General features: G+C 43.9%; 2 protein-coding genes across 2 annotated transcripts in view; both read left to right on the forward strand.

Moving 5' to 3' along the window:
• LOC122876755 (PR domain zinc finger protein 12-like) overlaps positions 1-7,924 on the forward strand; it is an 8,692-nt gene extending 768 nt beyond the window's left edge. The window contains exons 2-6 of the mRNA XM_044197441.1: positions 1,096-1,161; positions 1,985-2,109; positions 3,289-3,444; positions 4,069-4,183; positions 4,557-7,924. Coding sequence (XP_044053376.1) covers positions 1,096-1,161; positions 1,985-2,109; positions 3,289-3,444; positions 4,069-4,183; positions 4,557-5,026 — 932 coding nt within the window. The 3' untranslated portion in view covers positions 5,027-7,924. The remainder of the gene's footprint in view (positions 1-1,095; positions 1,162-1,984; positions 2,110-3,288; positions 3,445-4,068; positions 4,184-4,556) is intronic.
• A 1,418-nt stretch (positions 7,925-9,342) lies between these two features.
• Positions 9,343-20,529, forward strand: part of c5 (complement component 5) — a 37,430-nt gene continuing 26,243 nt past the window's right edge. The window contains exons 1-15 of the mRNA XM_044197442.1: positions 9,343-9,497; positions 11,384-11,579; positions 11,683-11,836; positions 14,094-14,164; positions 14,283-14,380; positions 15,253-15,335; positions 15,462-15,552; positions 15,651-15,759; positions 17,110-17,242; positions 17,560-17,675; positions 18,454-18,642; positions 18,872-19,075; positions 19,160-19,372; positions 20,041-20,193; positions 20,343-20,469. Coding sequence (XP_044053377.1) covers positions 9,430-9,497; positions 11,384-11,579; positions 11,683-11,836; positions 14,094-14,164; positions 14,283-14,380; positions 15,253-15,335; positions 15,462-15,552; positions 15,651-15,759; positions 17,110-17,242; positions 17,560-17,675; positions 18,454-18,642; positions 18,872-19,075; positions 19,160-19,372; positions 20,041-20,193; positions 20,343-20,469 — 2,005 coding nt within the window. The 5' untranslated portion in view covers positions 9,343-9,429. The remainder of the gene's footprint in view (positions 9,498-11,383; positions 11,580-11,682; positions 11,837-14,093; positions 14,165-14,282; positions 14,381-15,252; positions 15,336-15,461; positions 15,553-15,650; positions 15,760-17,109; positions 17,243-17,559; positions 17,676-18,453; positions 18,643-18,871; positions 19,076-19,159; positions 19,373-20,040; positions 20,194-20,342; positions 20,470-20,529) is intronic.

Raw genomic sequence — 20,529 nt, forward strand, 5'->3', positions numbered from 1 at the left:
GCCCGGGAGCCGGGGAGCCGGGGGGCCGGGGAGCCGGGGAGCCGGGGAGCCGGGGGGCCGGGGCCCGGGGAGCCGGGGAGCCGGGGGGCCGGGGAGCCGGGGGCCACACGTTTGTTTCACACATTTAGTTCCTGGTGAAATGTGAGAAATGTTAAACCCGCAGCTGTCGGACCTCGGACCGGGACCGGGACCGGGACCGCTCTGTTTAAACTTTAAAGCCTCTTCCCGCCAGAAAAAGGTGTGAGGTGAGCCGCTCAGACACAAAGTTCATTTAGTTATTGTTCATTAATTAGCCCAATAATGAACCTTATCAATAACCGATCAAACACTTTGAACGGGACTGAGGCTGTCCGCACGCGCGCCGCCGGCGAAACTACGCGATCATTAAAATGTAATAATGAACTAATTAGAACCGGAAGTGTCCGGGCTTCAATAAACCCGGCGGAGAAAGCTGCGCTCGCGGCCTGTTCCTCGGGTCTTTTTATTTATTTTTTATTACATTTTGTTGTGAAATTCGTTTCTGTTTTTGCTGAAATTCGTTAGGAACAGTTTCAGAGGACCCGCCAGAGCCCGAACCCGCAGTCCCGGCCCCCGCTGGCTTTCCTGACTTTCTCTTTGTCTGGTTTTAAAGTCTTGAATCTTGCAGCTCAGATCTCTCCTCCTTCACGCGGCGTTTCTCACTTTTTCTTTGAATCTTTCATGTCACCGACTGTATTGTTCCCTGTGATCCGTGCAGTCCGGAGCCGGTCGGCCTTCCGTCCGTCCGCCCGTCCTCCTCCCGCTGCACGCGGCTGAGTTTCGCTTCCTAAAAGCCGGCCTGAATGAAGATCTGTGTGCTCCGGGCTCCGGGGGCAGCGGGGGCAGCGGGGCAGCGGTCCTGCAGCCCGCCGCGCTGAGCATTTCTCAGAGCATCACTGCTAAATCTGCAAACATTTAAATGGAGTTACAGTTTTGTTTTCTGATTTTCTTTGCTGTATTCTAGTTTTCTGATTTAGTTTTGTGTTTTTTTTTTCCGAGAGGAGAAAATAATATTAATAATGACCTGTTGAAAAAGTGCAAATCAGCACGCTGTAATCGAACCTGTGGTGTGTGCAGAGGTGCAGAAGCTGTCCAGCCTGGTGTTACCCAGCGAGGTGATCATCGCGCAGAGCTCCGTGCCAGGTAACCAGCTGCTATGTGTTGTGGCATCGTTTTCCTGCTGAGCTTTCTATTTGTATATTTTGGTTTTGCAAACTAGTCTATAAATGCTGCGCTGCGGATCGATGTGCGCTGATCTACTTATCCCTGTGAAGATGAATATTAAATAAATACTAAATAATTTCAAAGTGATAACTGGCCCGGATCCAGCCGACATTACAGAGCAGTTTCTCCTCAGTGTCAGAACCACAGAACCAGCTGAAGGAGACAAAACATTTGGACGCCTTCAGTTTTATATATACACATATATATATAAACACACACACACATATATATATATATATATATATCAGAAAATCAGAAATACTTTATTGACTTGTTACAGCAGCTCACTGTCACATCAGCGCACTCAGGAATAGAAATATAATCCACTATAATACAGGTCAGAAAATAAATTAAGCACCAAGTGAATATAAAGTAGAAAATTAAAATGAAATTAAAATGTAAAGTACAAAGTGCATTTACCGGTTGATGATAATAATATGGTATAAAATAATAGTGATATATGTGTGTGTGTATATATATATATATATATACACACATATATTTATATATATACATATGTGTGTATATATATATGTATATATATGTGTATATATGTGTGCGTGTGTTTATATATATATACATATATGTATATATATATATACATATACATGTATATATATACACACATATATATATATATATATATGTATACTGCCTGTGTATTTTCCCGCTGTAAAGCTGAACGTACAGAGCAGCAGATGAACTGCAGTAACAGCAGCGTCTCTGTGTTGTTGGATTTCAGGAGAAGGTTTGGGTATTTTCTCTAAAACATGGATTAAAGCAGGAACAGAGATGGGACCGTTCACCGGACGCCTCATCTCACCTGAGCACATCGACCTGTACAAGAACAACAACCTCATGTGGGAGGTAAATCAAGTGTCCTGGGGCTCTGCATGCAAATGTACATTTACCTACGCCTCTTTCATGTTTGGGCCTTCACGGCAGCTCGCCTCATCCAGGAGCGACAACTGACTAGCTAAGAAAGTAACAAGCCAGCTCTGTATGTAACTTAGCTGGTGTAAGTAGCCCCTGTAGGTAACTATCCAACTACCTGGAACTCACTGCTAGCCAGCTAGCTTGCTCACTAGCTAACTAACCAAACAGCGCCCTTACTTATAACTTACTACCTAGCTGAATGACTGGCTGGCTGAATTCTAGCATGCTAGCTAACTAACTAGCTGACTCACAGATTGTTAGCCATCCAACTAGCTAGCCAACCAATTAACTAACTAACTGACTGACTGATATAGTTCTACAGTAACACAACTACCTGTAACTGTGTGATTTAGTGTTAGCCAGCTAGCTTGCTTTTTAACTGAATAACCAACCAACCTGCTGACTGATTAATTAACTAACTAGCTGACTGCTATTCAGCCAGCTAGCTAACTAAATCACTATCTGCATGGCTGGCTGGTTGACAATCTGTAATTAGCTCTTATAGGTAACCTTTAACTAGCCTACCTTACAGGCTGACTGACTGCTACCCAACTAGCTTGCTAACTAACTTGCCGACTGTTAGCTTGCTAACATTAGCTAAATAATCTGACTGATTGGCTGGCTGATTTTTAGCATACAACCGAACTAACCACAACTGTCTGATTGCTATCCAGTCAGGTAACCGACTAGCTAGACTTAGCTAGTGTAGGTAACTTGCCAACAACCTGTATCTAACTCACTGGCTTAGTGTCTGCTAGCTGGCTATCATGCTAACTAACGGATCAACCAACTAACTTACTGACTGAATGTTTGAACTAAGTGGCTGAGTGATTGGCTAGCTAACAAACAACAAAATCTAACAATTAACTAACTTTTAACTGACCCTGTAACTTACTGACTTACTACAAGTGACTACCTTCATATTCTAACTAGCTAGCAAGTTAACTACGTAGTTTGTTTTAGCTATCTGTTGTTTATTAGGTAGTTTTTTATTTGACTAACCATCCAATAAACAAACGAACTAGCTGGCTGAGAAATGTTTTATTGAACTCTTGGATAATACAACAAGCACCCAGAGGACTGTGAAGAATGTTTTCTCCCCCCCCCCAGGTGTTTAACGAGGACGGGACGGTCAGGTATTTCATCGATGCAAGTCAGGAGGATCAGAGGAGTTGGATGACGTACATTAAGTGTGCGAGGAACGAGCAGGAGCAGAACCTGGAGGTGGTCCAGATCGGCAGCAGCATCTTCTACAAGGCTGTGGAGGTCAGTGAACGCATCACCTCTGCTCCCCCACCAATCACAACACCGACGTGATGCCGTCGTCCTGCTCTCGTCCCCAAAATACGAAACACAAGACGAAGCAAAGAGGCAAATCGTTGTCAACAGTTCAGGTTATGAGAATAAGCGGGTCGCAGGTAAACAACCGGTCTAACCAGCCCGAGGTGTTTTATCATGTCAGGGGCTTCAGATGGTGGAAAGCCTGTTGATATTTCATTTCATATAATAATAATCCTATTTTCTAATCCTAAGTGTGTTTCATTCGAGGCAAGCAAATCAAAATCAAGAAATTATTCGAATTAAATATAAAATCTGGTCAAATGGGGAACATTTAGACAACAAAAGACATAAACTGAAGCAGATTTAAATAGGGAAGACCACTTCCAGAAATAAAGACATAAAGTCTGAGCCGTCTTCAGCAGCAGAGCATGAAGAGGCGTTCAGGTGTGTGCCGCCCTCTGCTGGCGGAAAGATTACACCTGTAACTTTGGGGATCACTTCGTGCTCGATGATTCAGACGCACCTTCAGTCTGCAGGACGCGTGGCGCTCACGTCCTCCAGAGACTCTATCTGAAGACAGATGCTCAACCTCCGTGTTTTTCTCCTCAGACGATCCCTCCGGACCAGGAGCTGCTGGTCTGGTACGGAAACTCCCACAACACCTTCCTGGGAATCCCTGGAATTCCTGGAGGAGACGAAGAGCAGAGCAAGAAGAGCAAGAGCGGTAAATATTGATTATTGATTACTGATCTGTGAATTCATCCACAAACCTGAAACTGCAGCAAATCTGTGACTCAAATGAAAAATGCTCAAACCAGACCTGAGAGGGACGGCAGGTGGACACGTCTGCTTTTAGCGTCCTTACGTTTAAATTCATGTTGCGTTTGAATCTGAGATCTTTTTGATTTAGTCTTTTATTTAATTTAACTATTTAATTTTCGAGCAAGGCCGTTAAATCAGCATTTACAGCCGGCTGTGAGTCACTCAACAGCTGGCAGACACGTTCACTGCAGGTTTGAGTCTGAACGTGAGATTTGTCCTTTAACGATTATCAAGAATAAACTTTCTCCTCCTCCTCCTCCTCCTCCTCCTCCCAGATGAGTTCCACACCTGTGAAGGCTCCTCTTCCTCCTCTTCCTCCTCCTCCTCCTCCTCCTCTTCCTCCTCCTCCAGTGTGGGTCGTATGCGTTGTGTCATCTGCCACCGCGGGTTCAACTCCCGCAGCAACCTCCGCTCCCACATGCGCATCCACACACTGGACAAACCGTTCGTCTGCCGCTTCTGCAACCGCCGCTTCAGCCAGTCCTCCACACTGAGGAACCACGTCCGGCTGCACACCGGCGAGCGTCCGTACAAGTGCCACGTCTGCCAGTCGGCGTACTCGCAGCTGGCCGGCCTGCGGGCGCACCAGAAGAGCGCCAGGCACCGGCCCACCGGAGACGCCGGGGCCCCGGTGGGAAGCGTAGTGGTGCACGCAGCTCACTCACCTCCTCCTCACCCACCACAGCTGACCGCCATGTCTCACCCAGCGTCCCTGGTTCACCACATACCCACCATGGTGCTGTGATGGGGGGTCGGGGGTAGACAGACAGACAGAGACGTCTTTCAACTTAAAATAAGCTCAAATATTTGGACAAACTCAGACCTGCTGCCAGACAGGTGTATGCCAGGCAGTTACCCAGGTAGCCAGATGAATCGGCTGTGTAGCCTGCTCACTGATGGCTGCCAGTCAGAGCTTTGAAGGCCAGATTAAGAATGGGGACGACATCTTCCTCTGCTAAAACCAGAAAAGGCTTTGGGCCAGAGTCAGAACCCAAAATCAGACCAGTTTACTTGGACTCATTCTGGCAAATCATTCGTCATCGTGAGTCCAGGACCAGGCGTTCCAGATAGTATTACAGCAAAAACACGCTGATGCTTTGCTTCAACAAGTCAAACATCCGCGCAGACGAGGCCTCGATACGTCACACTCACACCGGTGACCTGAAAACAGGACTCGCTTGTTAATCTTCCACAGATATTTAACATCTGAGCCTCAAAGTGGAACAAAACATTACGGCAGTTCACTGACAGACTCTCTGTTTCATCATGAGGTCTTGCGTTCAATCCTTAAATAAGGTAATACTGAATTTTGGCCAGCAAACTCTTCAAATCAATGAACCATTTTCAGCACATTGATTCAAAGTGGTTCAGTGCTTCAGCAGGTTTTGTTTCCCCGTCACTGGCACCATATTCAGGACACTGTTGGACTTAGATTCGGGCTACCTGGGTAATAATTTACAAAGAAAACTCCACAGTCCAACAACTGGACGACTGTTAGCTGTGGTTCACTTGATGACAAGTTACCTTATCTAAACTTAAAATCAATCAGATGGATCAGAAGTAAAGTGAACTCTTGGGAGACCGAGGACGATTGTACATTACATGCATGCGCACACACATTTATCAGACCGCAGACTCTCGCCGGTTAAAGTCTGTCAGTTCTTTACTGAAAGGTTTCAGTGTCTCTTCTTCAGGACGAGGAGACGCTGAGACTTGTGATGAACTCTGATAATGATTCATATAGCAGTTGCATGATGGGACAGTGTTAGCCTGTAACTCCAGCTTATCATGTCAGTATAAATCAAGTATCTTTGAGGTGACGATGTCGTGCTTTGGTTTGCATGCAAATGGTTCTCTGTTAAAGGTTGTGATGTGTGTGTTGAAAACTAGGAGGCGCTACAGTCCAAGCACTGAGGCTCCTTCAGAGGAATCCACTGAGTTTCTGGTCGATCATCCTGTTGGTCAGTTTACAGAAACGTCCGTCGTACAGTTCTATCATGCTAACAGGTTAGCATACATGATGCTGAGTGATAGCAGGCTCCATGCTAAAGCTCAGTTATACTTTGTGTGTCTACGTAGCTGTCAGGATTTATAGGATGTCAATTTTGTCACGAGTCTTTGCGGGCGTCTTCACATCTGCGGTCCAAGTCCATTTTGGAGAATTACAAGTGTATCAGTCACGCCAGTATTTAAAATTTCATGGCAAAATCAATTTATTTTTGAGTTTGAGTTCAACTTTGACTCACAAATTTGTGCTGCTGACCACGAGCAAACTGTCCCGACAGAGCCGACCTTTGAGGGAACGGAGAGCCGGGGAGTCCAAAATGGACGTAGCCATCGTAGCTTATTAGCTTTCAGTTGCTTTTAGTTCACTTTTATTGAGTTTAAGCAGAGTTTAAACAGTTAGGAGACAGGAGTCCAGGCTGCTAAAACAACTCTTCAATAAACTGTATGAAATTATTGTGCCATTACCGACCAAACTAACTAGTTTGTTAGAAAGCTAGTTAGCTTGGAGATTAGGACTGAACACAGAGTATCCCAGCCAGTAGCCACGATGTGACCAAGCTAACACGACATACAGTACAAGCACACGGGGACAAACCGGGGCTCAGCGTTAGCTTACACCATGTTGATTGATAGTTTTGTTTCTTCAATTAGAAAAAATGTAAATGTAGAGTGATAGTCAGCTCCATGCTAACGCTTAGCATAAACTATGTGGAAATACCAACTCTAAGCGCTAACATTTAAGTCTAAAATTAGCTTGACTTATGTACATGATGCTATAACCTGAGCATACATACATACATACATATGTTAGCAATAGCAAACTCGTACAAAGCACCCAAAGTCTCAAAACATATTTTTTAATCTTGTGCACACGATAAAAAAAAATAAAATCTTTTGGGACTTTGGATGCTTTGTTCAATGTTAGCTGTATGCTAACATGTCTGCGTGCTAACATGCTAGCAGGAGTGAACGATCACGGTGTTTTCATCACTTCAGTCAAGTCAGTTTTATTTATTCAGCCCAAAATCACAAAGCACAGTTCGCCTCAAGGGGCTTTACTGACCAGCCAGTAAATCTACTAAAGACTCACCAGATTCCTTTAAAGCAGCTCATCACTTATTAATATAGGCAGAGCCTGAAGTTTAAATATTTTATTATAATTGTTATTATTATTGGTTTATGTCTGTTGTTCTTATGCTGTTGTTTGAGACCCAAATTGGGTCTCAGGCAGGTTCAGTTGACTCCTGTTAGAAAATATTAGAATCAAAATTTCTAATCTAAATGTTTCTACATGATTCTTTTTTTCTTCTGGTTTCTGTATAAATATGTTGTTAAATAATCAAAGTAATGAGAATAGAAATTAAGAATCGATGAGTCCCTTTAGCTGGCAGCTGTTTGTCGGCATTTTCTCTTCGTGTGATGTAAATAAGCTCCAAACTGTTAAAGGAAAGAATGTCAATATAAACATGAGATGTGCTTTATGCCCAGAATATAATTCAACTGTCACTTTATCTCTGTATATGTACAAGGTCAGATATGACACATGTATCAGTATATGAAGTATGCTATGTTGACTTCTATAAAGGACATTGTATTTGAGGCTGTATACTCCTAATAAAGTATTACTTCACCTTCAGCCTCCGCTCTGCTAATGTGTCGTATCTGTATGTGAAATTCACATAAAGTCACATGTGGTTTTCGGACATTTACAACATTAAATGTCAAATTTTTTGTAACTAGTATTTCAAACCTGCACTAATCCATATTTTATATTAACAATGGATCAAATGATAATAACCAGATAATAAGTTGTGCGAATAACTCCATATCTTGTGCGCACAAAATAAAAAAACATTGTATTTTGGGACTTGGGGGAAAATGCTGCATGGCTTGTAATCAACCTGCCACAACTCTTTATTCTGTCACCTCTGTAGTTTTGACACATTGTGGTTAAAACAATGCAAAAATGTTCAAACAGAAAAATGATGATCATGAGAGAAACAAACTCGACTTGAAGCGAGCTAAGCTCCCTCCGAAATGACATTATATCAATTATTAATATTCATGCAAACAAACTTATCAAAAACCACATTTAAGGATCCCTAATGAATTACTTTCCAATTACTGTATTACAGTTGTCATATCAGAGAGAGTGTGTGTGTGTGTGTGAGTGTGTATTACTCATGTTGTGGGGACAAAACGCAAGTCCCCATAACGTAAATCATTAAATTTTAGTGTGAAGACTTGGTTTAAGGGTATGTCTCCAGGAGCGCTAGCAGTGCTAGCTTGGCTGCCCCTCGCTGCAGCGGTCCGTCGAGACTCCAGATGATGATGATGTTGCTTTGTGTTTGCTGGATGAGGAAGCAGGCAGCTGTTTGCCAACATGTTAGCATCAACTACTTTACACTTTCTAAGCTGATGATGTGTGAGACGTTGTGTTTACAGTTCGGCTCTGCTGCCTCCTGGAGCCCAAAAAGCCAAATAATGCAGCTTTACGTGTATTTAAGAAGACGGACCTTTGGATTTGAATGAGTCCATTATCTTTCCTCCAGCGCCACCCGCAGGACAAACTACATGTTTAGCTCCAGGACAGGTAAGACTCTAAGTATAGATATTATTGTGGCTGTAATGAACACTGCAGCCTCTAGGGGACGCTAGCATGACTTTACACTGTCAGGCTAGTTTGACTTGTAGAGGTCTGTGCTAACTGCGAAGACCCAAAAATGTCCCAGTCCTGAAGCAAATATATATATATTTGAACTGCGGAGTAAAGAGAAAACAACAAACACCAAATCTGAACTTTTGCTTTCCGATTGGATGACAGACTGATGAGCTGATAACAGGAAAGCGCAGAGTCAACACTGTTAGGTAACATCAGAAAACACAGGCTGAGTAAACTCACCTTTGGGACACACAAACACACACACACACACACACACACACAAACACACACACACACACACACACACACACACACAGAGGAAGTTCCCACTCGGCCCTGTTGTCTGATAACTCGCAGGTATTTGCCAATAGTTGAGTTGATCAATAGCTAATAAAATCTAAGTCTGTCACTGTCAGTCAGTTTTCTCAGTCAGTGGTGTGTTTTCAGAGCTCAGTGTGTGTTGTTTCCTCACCGTCAGGATGAAGGTGTGTGTCCTCCTGATGTGTGTGTGCTGTCTCTGCTGGAGGACGGAAGCAGAGTCCAGATCGTAAGTCAGCTTCTGTTCATCTATCACTCATTATTCACTTGTTGTGCCTCCGAGACAGAACAGCATGAAGCTAAGTGACGCAGCAGTGCGAAGGCCTGTGGCGGCCGCTGATGGAACAGCTGCAGGACTGAAGTGGATTTGGTTTTGGTTTTTTATGGAGAAGATTCTGTTGCTTCAGCACAGAAGCTCAGCAGTTAACAAACACTCATGCACTGAACTCCAAATTTGCTCCTGACCAAACTCCTCCAACTGCAAATAAGGTCAATCATCACTGTTTGTGTTATTAATCCATAAAGGTTTAATATTTGTAACTTTTTCAGCCGATAACAACTGAACGTTTTGAGCCTTGAATGCTGCACAATGACAAAGACAACCAGGAGAAAACATTTCACTGAGACGAATGGAAGCCATCTTGAATTCCAGTATCTTCTCAAAGAGAGAGGAGCACCTCTGACTGGCTTCTTCTCCATAGCGACAGCAGCTGAGGCTCATGGGTATTGTAGTATTTAGAGACAGAACAAAGCTGAAAGAAAGTGTAAATAATTTAAAAGGGTTGTCAAAAGATAAACATGTGGTCTGGTTACATTATCGGGGGAGTCCTGAGCTTCTGTGCTCAGTAGCAGGAACAGGAACCAGCAGCTCGTCACACATTCGGTGGCTTTAGGACATTTCAGGCTCAGCTGTGATAACATTAGCATTAGCCACTGTGCTAACTTTAACATCTTAACTCATCTGCAGTTTGCCCTTTGGAGTTTTTGACCACTAGTAGCGCTATCGAGCAACATTTTTATAAGCGGGTCGTCATTTAGTTTGAATCTTGTGTTTACCACGTTCATCATCTTAGTTTAGCGTTTTAGCATGCTAACATTAGCTAATTAGCAGTAAACACAAAGTACTAGGGGTGGGCAATACCGCAAAATTTGGTTTCGATCCGATACCAAGTAACACAGGGCCAGAATCACTGATCAATACTGATACTTTTTATTATTAATAATAAGCAGCTTATGTACTTTCATGTAGGGGAGAGTAGTGTGTAGTGATTTATGAGGTGACTGCATCATCAATAGGCTAAATCTGAATACATTTATGACCACTAAATGATTCGCCAAAGGTCAGCAATCATTGTAAGATCAGCTGAGTGGTAGAATTTCTAGCTGCCACCTGTGAGACCCGGGTTTGATTCCCACATCGCCGTTAGCATTGTTTTCGTTCGCAGCTGCGAAATGGCTCCAAGCGATGCTCCTCTTTCGTTCAGCCATCGCTGCAGTCATGTGCCGGATTAAAGCAGTCAGAAAGCTGCAGGTGCGCGACATGTACGTGGTTAGAGTGCGCACAACACGACAACAACCGCTAGAATCGATCTTCAAAACGAGACGTAGTGTCTGTAGTATCGATATTTTGGTATCGATCCGCCCACCCCTACAGAGTGCAGCTGAGGCTGATGGGAACGCCATCAGCTCTGCAGGTGTTTGGTCAGAAACCAAAGTGTCGGACACGTTAACATGTCGACCTGATGGTGGCGCTAGATGGAAAGTCGGAGGATCAGCAGAGTTATTACAGTTCATCCTGAGGGGAGCATGAACGATGAAGCACGTCTCATCGCAGTCCAGCAGCTGCTGAGATGTTTCAGTCTGGACCGAAGACGTCGAGACATTAACGTCCACAGAGCTGCTAACACGGATAAATATTGTCTTTACAAAATGTTTCATGTGGAAGCAAATTAATTCACCAGGTTTGTCAGAGTGAACGTTTGTTAACATGCTTACAGCCCGCCGACAAACTCAAACTCAGAATGATCCTTCGCTGTTCTGTTCCACCACTTCCTGTTTTATCGGGAAACGCATCACATTAAGGAAGTAAAGACGCTGTGTGTCCTCCTCCCTCAGGTATCTGATAACAGCTCCTCTCTCACTGCGTTTGGACGCTGCGGAGACGGTGTTGCTGCAGTTGTTTGGTTATACAGAGGAGGTGACGGTCTACGTTTTCTTAAAGACCTCCATGGCTCCGGATCATGTGGTTCTGGCTCAGGAAGTTGTGACCCTCAACACCAACAACCACCACCAGGCCACTGCCAAAGTCCGGGTAAGACATGATACACAGAGCGAGACCACTGTGAGTTACCAGAACTTTTCTGTGGATGAGATTTTAATCACGATGTCGCTTCCTTTTCTAATTCTCTCTCTAGCTGTACCCAGGTCAGCTGGCTAAGAGTGTGAGTCATGTGATTCTCCACGTCCAATCAGCAGAGATCAACAAACACCTGTCTGTCGCTGTCAGCCGAACCAACGGCTTCCTGTTCATCCAGACCGACAAACCGCTGTACACGCCGCACCAGAACGGTGAGACTTGGTCATAAAACGAGTCCACCATTCCTGACTACATATATCATAACAGATCCTCAGTGTCCCACAATGCATTGCACAGCGGTTGCTGTTTAATGGTGCGTTCAGGTGGTCCTCATTAACAACTCATTACGTCATAAACTCAGACTCAGCTTGTCAGGCTCAGCTCTACAATGTCAGCTCATAAAGTCATAGAGTTAGAGCTGAAGTGATTAGTTGATCTACAGAAAATTAATCAGCAGCTATTCTGATTTTTATGTTTTTAGTCATTTTTTAAGCAAAAATACCAAAAACTGGTTCCAGCTTCTCAGTTATGAAAATGTGCTGCTTTTCTTTGTCTTCCATGATATGATATAAATATATCTTTGCTTTTCGGGCTGTTGGTTAGATAAAACAAGACATTTTTACTATTTTCTGAACTTTTATGGACCAAATGAACTGATTAATTGAGAAAATAATCAACGGACTGATCGTGTGTGTAGCTGTTGCGTGTTAACGCGTTCATGTCTCTGGACGAAGTTGGATGGATTTATCGGTAACCTGCTCCACCGACCGACAGCTGCACATCACGTGTTCACGTTTAACATGCCGTCGGTTACTCAGAACGTCCTGCTGGTAAAATTAGATATTTTGGACTTTACAAGTTGACAAGGTGAACCTGAATGCATAAGTGTCATATAGCAAAGGGGCTTTACCCCCAGTTGTCAGTTGTGCCTTTTTATTATTATTATTATTATTATTATTATTATTATTATGAGTGTTACATTTGAGTTGACAGAGCTAAGCATCCTTTTCTCTCAAAGACAAAGGTAGTCTGCACACCATGCCTCAGTTTTCCACCACGTCAGTTGTAAGTTGATGAAGGCTGCAGAAAGACGAGTTAGAAAGAGTAAAGATGCTGTAAAGGGTTGAAACAACCCGTTTCTGTCACTATAATGACCCCCTTCACTTATCATTCCAGCTGTTGCCATGTTAGCCATAAGAAATGGGTACAAGAAGCCATTTGTGCCCCCTGCTGTGGATATTCTCAACAGACTTTATGAAATAATGTGTTTTATGTATTTTAGTTGACCTTTACTGCCTGTTTTACACTGTGTAGCCAGAATACCGAACGTAACGTAATGGACAATAAAGTTATTTTTTATCTATCTATCTTATCCATCTCCGACATTGTGATTTGTAGTGAGAGCAGGTGGAGCAGGTGGAGGAAGATCTAGAGCGATGGAGGTCTGCTCTGGAAAACAGAGGAATGAAGCTCAGCCGCAGTAAGACAGAATACAGGTGCGTCAATGAGAGGGACCCAGGTGGGACGGTGAGGTCACGGGGAGCAGAGGTGAAGAAGGTGCAGGACTTTAAGTACTTAGGGTCAACGGTTCAGAGCGATGGAGACTGTGGAGAAGAGGCGAAGAGGCGAGTGCGAGCAGGTTGGAGCGGGTGGAGGAAAGTGTCAGGTGTGTTGTGTGATAAAAGAGTCTCAGCAGGAATGAAAGGAAAGGTGTTGGAGACGGAGGTGAGACCAGCGATGTTGGACAGCTTAGAGACAGCGGCGCTGAAGGAAAGACAAGAGGCAGAGCTGGAGGCAGCAGAGCTTAAGATGCTGAGGTTCTCTTTGGGAGGGACGAGGACGGACAGGATCAGGAACGAGGACATCAGAGGGACAGCTCATGTTAGATGTGATGAGATAAAGTCAGAGAGGCCAGATCGAGGTGGTTTGGACGTGTCCAGAGGAGAGACTGTGAATATATTGGTAGAAGGATGCTGAGGCTGGAGCTGCCAGGCAGGAGGTCTAGAGGAAGACCAGAGAGGAGGTTTATGGATGTAGTGAGAGAGGACAGGAAGCTAACTGGTGTGAGTGAAGAGGACGCAGAGGACAGGGTTAGATGGAGGCACGTGATTCGCTGTGGCGACCCCTGAAAGGGAACAGAAGAAGATCTTATCCATCTCCAAACTGCAGTAGGGCAAATGCAAAGTTGGCCAAAACTACTAAAACATACCACTGAGCAATACCATAAAGCCATCCCATCCATCTGTGGGGGAAACATGTATACAGCATGTCAATATAAGAAATTACACAGACAACATTTTCACATTCATCGTAAAAGTCAAACTTCTTTATTTGTCAAATGGACTGAAGTTATACGGCTTTACAACGAGCCTCTTAACTTAAACAGCATAATAGAATCGATGGTAGAATATAAAATACATATATTCATCTGTTGTGTGTGTGTGTGTGTGTGTGTGTGTGTGTGTCCAGTCAAAGTGAGGGCGTTTTCTCTGAACCAAGAGCTGAGGCCGGCCAATCGCAGCGTCTTCCTGACCTTCAAGGTGAGTGCGATGACCTGCAGGACCACCAGCGTGCAGCAACACCTTCAAACATGTTTCTACATGTTGATGTCTTTGTCATGACAAAGTGATCTCAGATCAGCGATCCCGTCCCCCACAGGACCCGGATCACACGACGGTGGACATTGTGGAGATGTTTGATGTCAACAACGGAATCCCGTCCATGCAAAACCCCTTCAAGATCCCCATTAAACCGAAGTAAGAACTTTAAAAACCAAACTCACAACAACTGAGAGATTTCATCTAGAAACATTCAGGCTGCAGGATGTCTGCACTGTTGTTAACGTGATTCCAGGCTGTTTGTGATGTTTTTAATGAGATTCCAGGCTGTTTGTGATGTTGTTAACGTGATTCCAGGCTGTTTGTAATGTTTTTAACGTGATTCCAGGCTGTTTGTGATGTTTTTAACGTGATTCCAGGCTGTTTGTGATGTTGTCAATGTGATTCCAGGCTGTTTGTGATGTTGTTAACGTGATTCCAGGCTGTTTGTAATGTTTTTAACGTGATTCCAGGCTGTTTGTGATGTTTTTAATGAGATTCCAGGCTGTTTGTGATGTTGTCAATGTGATTCCAGGCTGTTTGTGATGTTTTTAACGCGATTCCAGGCTGTTTGTGATGTTGTTAAGGTGATTCCAGGCTGTTTGTGATGTTGTCAATGGGATTCCAGGCTGTTTGTGATGTTGTCAACGTGATTCCAGGCTGTTTGTGATGTTGTCAATGTGATTCCAGGCTGTTTGTGATGTTGTTAAGGTGATTCCAGGCTGTTTGTGATGTTGTCAATGGGATTCCAGGCTGTTTGTGATGTTGTCAACGTGATTCCAGGCTGTTTGTGATGTTTTTAATGTGATTCCAGGCTGTTTGTGATGTTTTTAATGCGATTCCAGGCTGTTTGTGATGTTGTTAAGGTGATTCCAGGCTGTTTGTGATGTTGTCAATGGGATTCCAGGCTGTTTGTGATGTTGTCAACGTGATTCCAGGCTGTTTGTGATGTTGTCAATGTGATTCCAGGCTGTTTGTGATGTTGTTAAGGTGATTCCAGGCTGTTTGTAATGTTGTAAATGTGATTCCAGGCCTGGGATTTGGTCCATTGAAGCCTCCTACTCGGATGATTTCACCACAACAGCGAGAGCAGACTTTGAAGTGAAAGAATACGGTAACACCACAAGAAAACTTTATCCACTTTATCAGATATAATTTCAACCAAACTGTTGGTGTCATGGTGGCATCATGTTAATGTAAATAAAGTGTCAAATGTAAATTATTAACTGTTTTGTGTCAGTTCTTCCCAGTTTCTCCATCCTCGTGGAACCAGAAGGAAACTACATTAGCTACGGACGCTTCAAGCGTTTCAACATCAAGGTCTCCGCCAGGTGAATAAGCATGCCGACGTCATGTTCAGATTTCCAGAACACAAACTAGTTCAGGGATTATTGAGCTGCGAATCAGACCACATGTGTGTTTTTCTCAGGTATCTCCACGGTGCTCCGGTGGCTGATGGTGAGGTGTTTCTGCGCTACGGCTACGTTAGCGGGAAGAATCCTCCGGTTCTCATCCCCAGCTCTGTTTCCAGAGAGAGAGTAAGACACATGAACTCTGATATACAGCGAGAAACACTGTTAATATACCGATCAGACAACAACTCGCACAGCTGCACTGAACGGCAGCTGGGAAATATTTCTCTGGCGGGGTTTCGTTTCAGTACAATACCTACGGTAGAAAAGGTTTCAGTCTACCTGAGTATCTGTTGATTAGCTAGTTTCACCTGAAACTGACCTAATAGTTTCCATGATGGCCCAGTAATCAGTAATCAGGCCTATTGTTTTCTGGCTGCACCTCCCTCATCACTGTTAAGTACCTGATTAGCATGTGATTGGCTTGACCACGGTGTTAATACACTGTGGTAAACGGTTGGCAGGTTGAATCTCAGACCACCATTTCTGTTCAAAGAGGGGTTTTCTTTTTTCACAAAAATGGCTTCTTTGACTCCTCTTTCAAACCAACTCTTCTCTCTACTGAGAATCTCCACCTCGCTGTCTTCAAATGTGCGGTTTGTAGCTTTTAGACGCAAATGAAGATTCTAACAATACCTACGCTTCAGTACCATTTCAAAACAATACTTTAGTTACTTAGTTTGGGGAAATAAACATGTTTTAACCTTTTTCTCTAAAATTTGTAATCTCCTTACCACTGGTAGAGGAAGTATTCAGATCCTTTACTTAAGTACAGATACAACAATGTAAAAATACTCTGTTACAAGTACAAGTCCTGCATTTAAAATCCTACTGAAGTACAGTACTTAAGTAAATGTACTTAGTTACTTTCCACCTCTGCTCTGAGTCTGACTGTCCAGCTGTCGCAATCCAGAGGACAGAAAAGAGGAGTTGAGTTCTAGTTGATCTAGTTTTCCTTGTTACAGAGAGCTCAGAGTAATAATGCTAAAGGTCTTTTTGCTGACATTGATAAACATTGATCCATGAATCTAAATGTAATGTTCAGTAAGGTTAATAATACTAATTCTACTTATAATGATACATTAACACGACATTATCAGGGAAGGCACAGGCACCAGTTTTATCACGATGTGTCAAATCACGTCTCAGTACACCGGTGTTAAGGAACTTTGCCTACGTAATATAGTCTAAAGTTAAAAAAAGTTTCCTGACTTATTTCAGGAAATATCCGATGAGGCGTTCAACTCTAACTCTCAATATTTGACACTTGTTTTATTTGATGCTACGGACAGATTTCAGTCAGTATTAACAAAGAGATGGTTTCATAAGCAGCCCTGGATTATTTCTTGTTGATGTTACTCTGCCAGATCAGCTCAGACACAACAAAAGTTTGACAGTGGCACTAACTTATTCCATCAACAGCATGTATACATGTAGTTTTACCTTCAGCTCTGTGACATTTTCTGTGTCCTTCAGTTGTCCTCGTCAGGTGAAGTGGATGTGACTGTTAACATGGAGAAGGTCCTGTCCAAACACAACGGACCAAAAGACCTCAACAGTCTGGTGGGGAAGTACCTGTACATCACTGTACTGCTGCAGGAGGACACAGGTACACTGTGGGCTCCCCCTCCTGCTCCTCTTTGCCCTATATCAACCACCCTTACCCTAACCACACCTCAATCCCTTGCCTACCTCCAACCCCTGTTTCCCATCCCATGGGATCGGTAGTTCACAAGCTAATGAACAAAACTTGTAACAAAGCTGAGTAGGGTTGACCCTGGTCGCAGCCTGGAGGGGAGCCCACATGATAAACTACTGAGGATGAGAGGCTGGAATCATTGTTTTATTCCCCAAGGCCTTTGGCGCCTTTTAAAGATCTTATCTTTAATTTGAATAAAAATAACCCCTCCTCTCTCTGTCTCTCAGGTGGTATCACTCAGGAGGCGGAGTTTGCTGCAGTGAAGTTCGTCAAATCACCGTACAGCCTGAGTCTGGTGTCCACACCCCCCTTCATCAAACCTGGACTTCCTTATAACATCCAGGTGTGTGTCAGGACCGTTACACTTTACAGCAGGTGTAAAAAAACGCATTCTTCAGCAAATCCAGATGTAAAGACAGCTGCTAACTAGCTGTTGGCTTTAAACTAAATGCAGTTAAACAGATATCTGCATATGAATGTAGAATCTGTAGGCAAGAGACAAGATTTTGTTATCAAAGCGTTCTGGTTTCCGTTTGTAGTCCGAGTAGCATTGACCGATCACGTTTGAGCGGGCTTTGGTTGCATGCAGGTAAACAGCCATGTGGAGAACAAAAGAGGCCGAAATGCAATCTTGGAACCCATAGGCTATCGTCTGAAGACGATTTAGCTTTTCATTAGTTTTTTATTTATTGATCTGCATTCATACTTGTGAAACAACCCGGTTGTAGATGTCGTCTCTCAACTCCAACTCAACTCTCGCGTCACAAGTTGCAAATCGGACTGTAAACTGTAAACGGTGACTGGCACACGGAAGAGGAAGTCATGCATATCCGTTATCCATTACCCGGATATCCGCTGGCTACACCAGAAGCCCTGAAACAAAAAAAAAGTTAGGAATAATAGAAATGAATACTCTTTTCCTACCAAGCAATGGTTTCCATAATCAGTAGCAGTACTATTACATCAGTTGATAACTCAGTCTCAGCTGTTAACCCAGCATGGACGAGGAAGATTGTGTGATACAATCAAAACCTCCAGGACAGCACGTGCACCTAGGGGTGAGGAACTGCTGTTTTCAGGGTCAAGAATGAACTTTCGATCATTTCTTGATTTCTCTGCAGGTGCTGGTGAAGGATCACCTGGACAAACCGGTGAACCGGATTCAGGTTCGTCTGGTGGAGCGACAACTGATCAGACAGGGGAAGGAGACCGAGGACATCCCCTGTCCTGACAGCATTTACAGCCAATCAGACGGCCTTGCTGTCTTCATCTGCAACACACCGAGTGAGGGAATCAAAGCAGTACTAAAGGTGAGGAGGAGGAGGAGGAAGATCTGGTGTCGTATTGGTATTTCTGCTCCCATCTTGTTTTTGTAGTCAACATTCTCATTCTCGTCATGCTTCTTGGTGTTATTGTTGTTTACATGTTGTTTGATTTGTGGTTTCGGTGTTGTTCTTTAATTGTTTACATGTTGTTAACGTTGCTTTTTTAAAAACTTGTTGTATTTGTTTACTTGTCATCTTCCTGTTGTTGACACAGTTTGAGACGGCGGACCCCGCCCTCCCAGCACTCAGTCAGGCCAGTCTGAGTCTGGAGGCGGTGGCCTATCACTCCCCAAACCAGCGTTACCTTTACATCGACCCCCCGCTGCCCGGCCACGGCCTGGAGGTGGGGCAATTCTCCAACATCAAGGTGTACTCGGCCACGCCCTCCTACGTGCCCGTCAGAGCCCTCAGCTACCTGGTGAGAAGACAGAGATGATGATGTCGTCAGTGTTTGTCCTGTTTCCGTAGTTACTGATGACATCACTCCTGTGTGTTCCCTCAGGTGCTTTCTAAAGGGAAGGTGGTGCATTACGACAGTCAGAAGTTTGTCTCCACCACCGATCACAAACAGACTGTGAGCTTCCAGGTGACGACCTCCATGGTCCCGTCCATCCGACTGCTGGTCTACTACATCCTGTACGGGGAGGGGACGTCCGAGCTGGTGGCCGACTCCGTCTGGCTGGACGTCAGAGACAAGTGTGTCAGCGGACTCCAGGTGCAACAAGATACTACTGTCTGTGTTTTATTCTGTAGACATCAGCACACTAACAGACAGCAGGGTCTCTTCCTGCAATGCATCATGGTCCAGCATCGCTATCGCCCAGAACTTGAATTTCAGTCACTGAGTGGCTAATAAGATTTGTTACAGGAAGAATGTTGAAAATATGAACTCACCGGTTGGGCGTTGATCTTTTTAGCAACTTCTATGGTGGAAAGAAACGACATCAGGCAGGTGTAAAGTAACAAAAACACATAGTTTTGTCTGACCGAGCGAGAAAGGTCCATTAAAGTCAAGAGAAACAAACATGGTGTAGTACATCTTCCTGCCCATGACTGAAGTTCTGCTCAGCAGCAGTGTGTTCAGTGCTGCCACTGGTGGCTGGGAGATATATTGCAGTTAACGGGGGTCAACAAGAGTCCCGTTTCTCCCGTTGATATCAACACAACAACACGAGATGGATGTACTGTACGTGATCAGGCCATATCGGGTTTTAATAATATTCCCACAGTAACAGTCTTTACATTCTTTCATTCAAAGACATAAAAAGACTCAAAAGAAAACTTATAGAGATAAATCATGTTATTCTTAGAGTACATTTCTACATGTACGCTATGTAAAAGTATGTTTTGTATTGAATGTGTGTGTGTGTGTGTGTGTGTCAGACTGATTTGTCATATTATAGAACCGAAGTGTACAAACCGAAGGAAAACCTCCGGCTGGACATCCGGGCCAATCAGGAAGGTCTGGTGGCTCTGTCTGCTGTGGACTCCGCCCTGTTCACACTACGACCCAACTACAGGGACCCTGTTACCATGGTAATGCAGAAAACGTCCCATTTTACCTCAGAGGACATTTGTTTATCTTTATGTTCTTTCTAAAATACAAACAACTTTAGTGAATTGTATTTAAAGTGCTGTGAAACAACATTAAGCTGCTCAGTAACAGGATGTACGGTGGCCTGCAGGTTATGCGTCACATTGAACAAAGCGACCAGGGCTGCGGTGGAGGCGGCGGCAGAGACAGCGCAGACGTCTTCCAATTGGCCGGCCTTACCTTCATCACCAACGCCAACGCCCAAGCATCAACCAGCAGTACGTCAGTTAATCAATCAATCAATGGCACAAACTGGGTGGTTTTAATGATTAAATGAG

This window comes from Siniperca chuatsi, linkage group LG5 (assembly GCF_020085105.1).
Source record: "Siniperca chuatsi isolate FFG_IHB_CAS linkage group LG5, ASM2008510v1, whole genome shotgun sequence".
Classification (NCBI taxonomy): Eukaryota; Metazoa; Chordata; class Actinopteri; order Centrarchiformes; family Sinipercidae; genus Siniperca; species Siniperca chuatsi.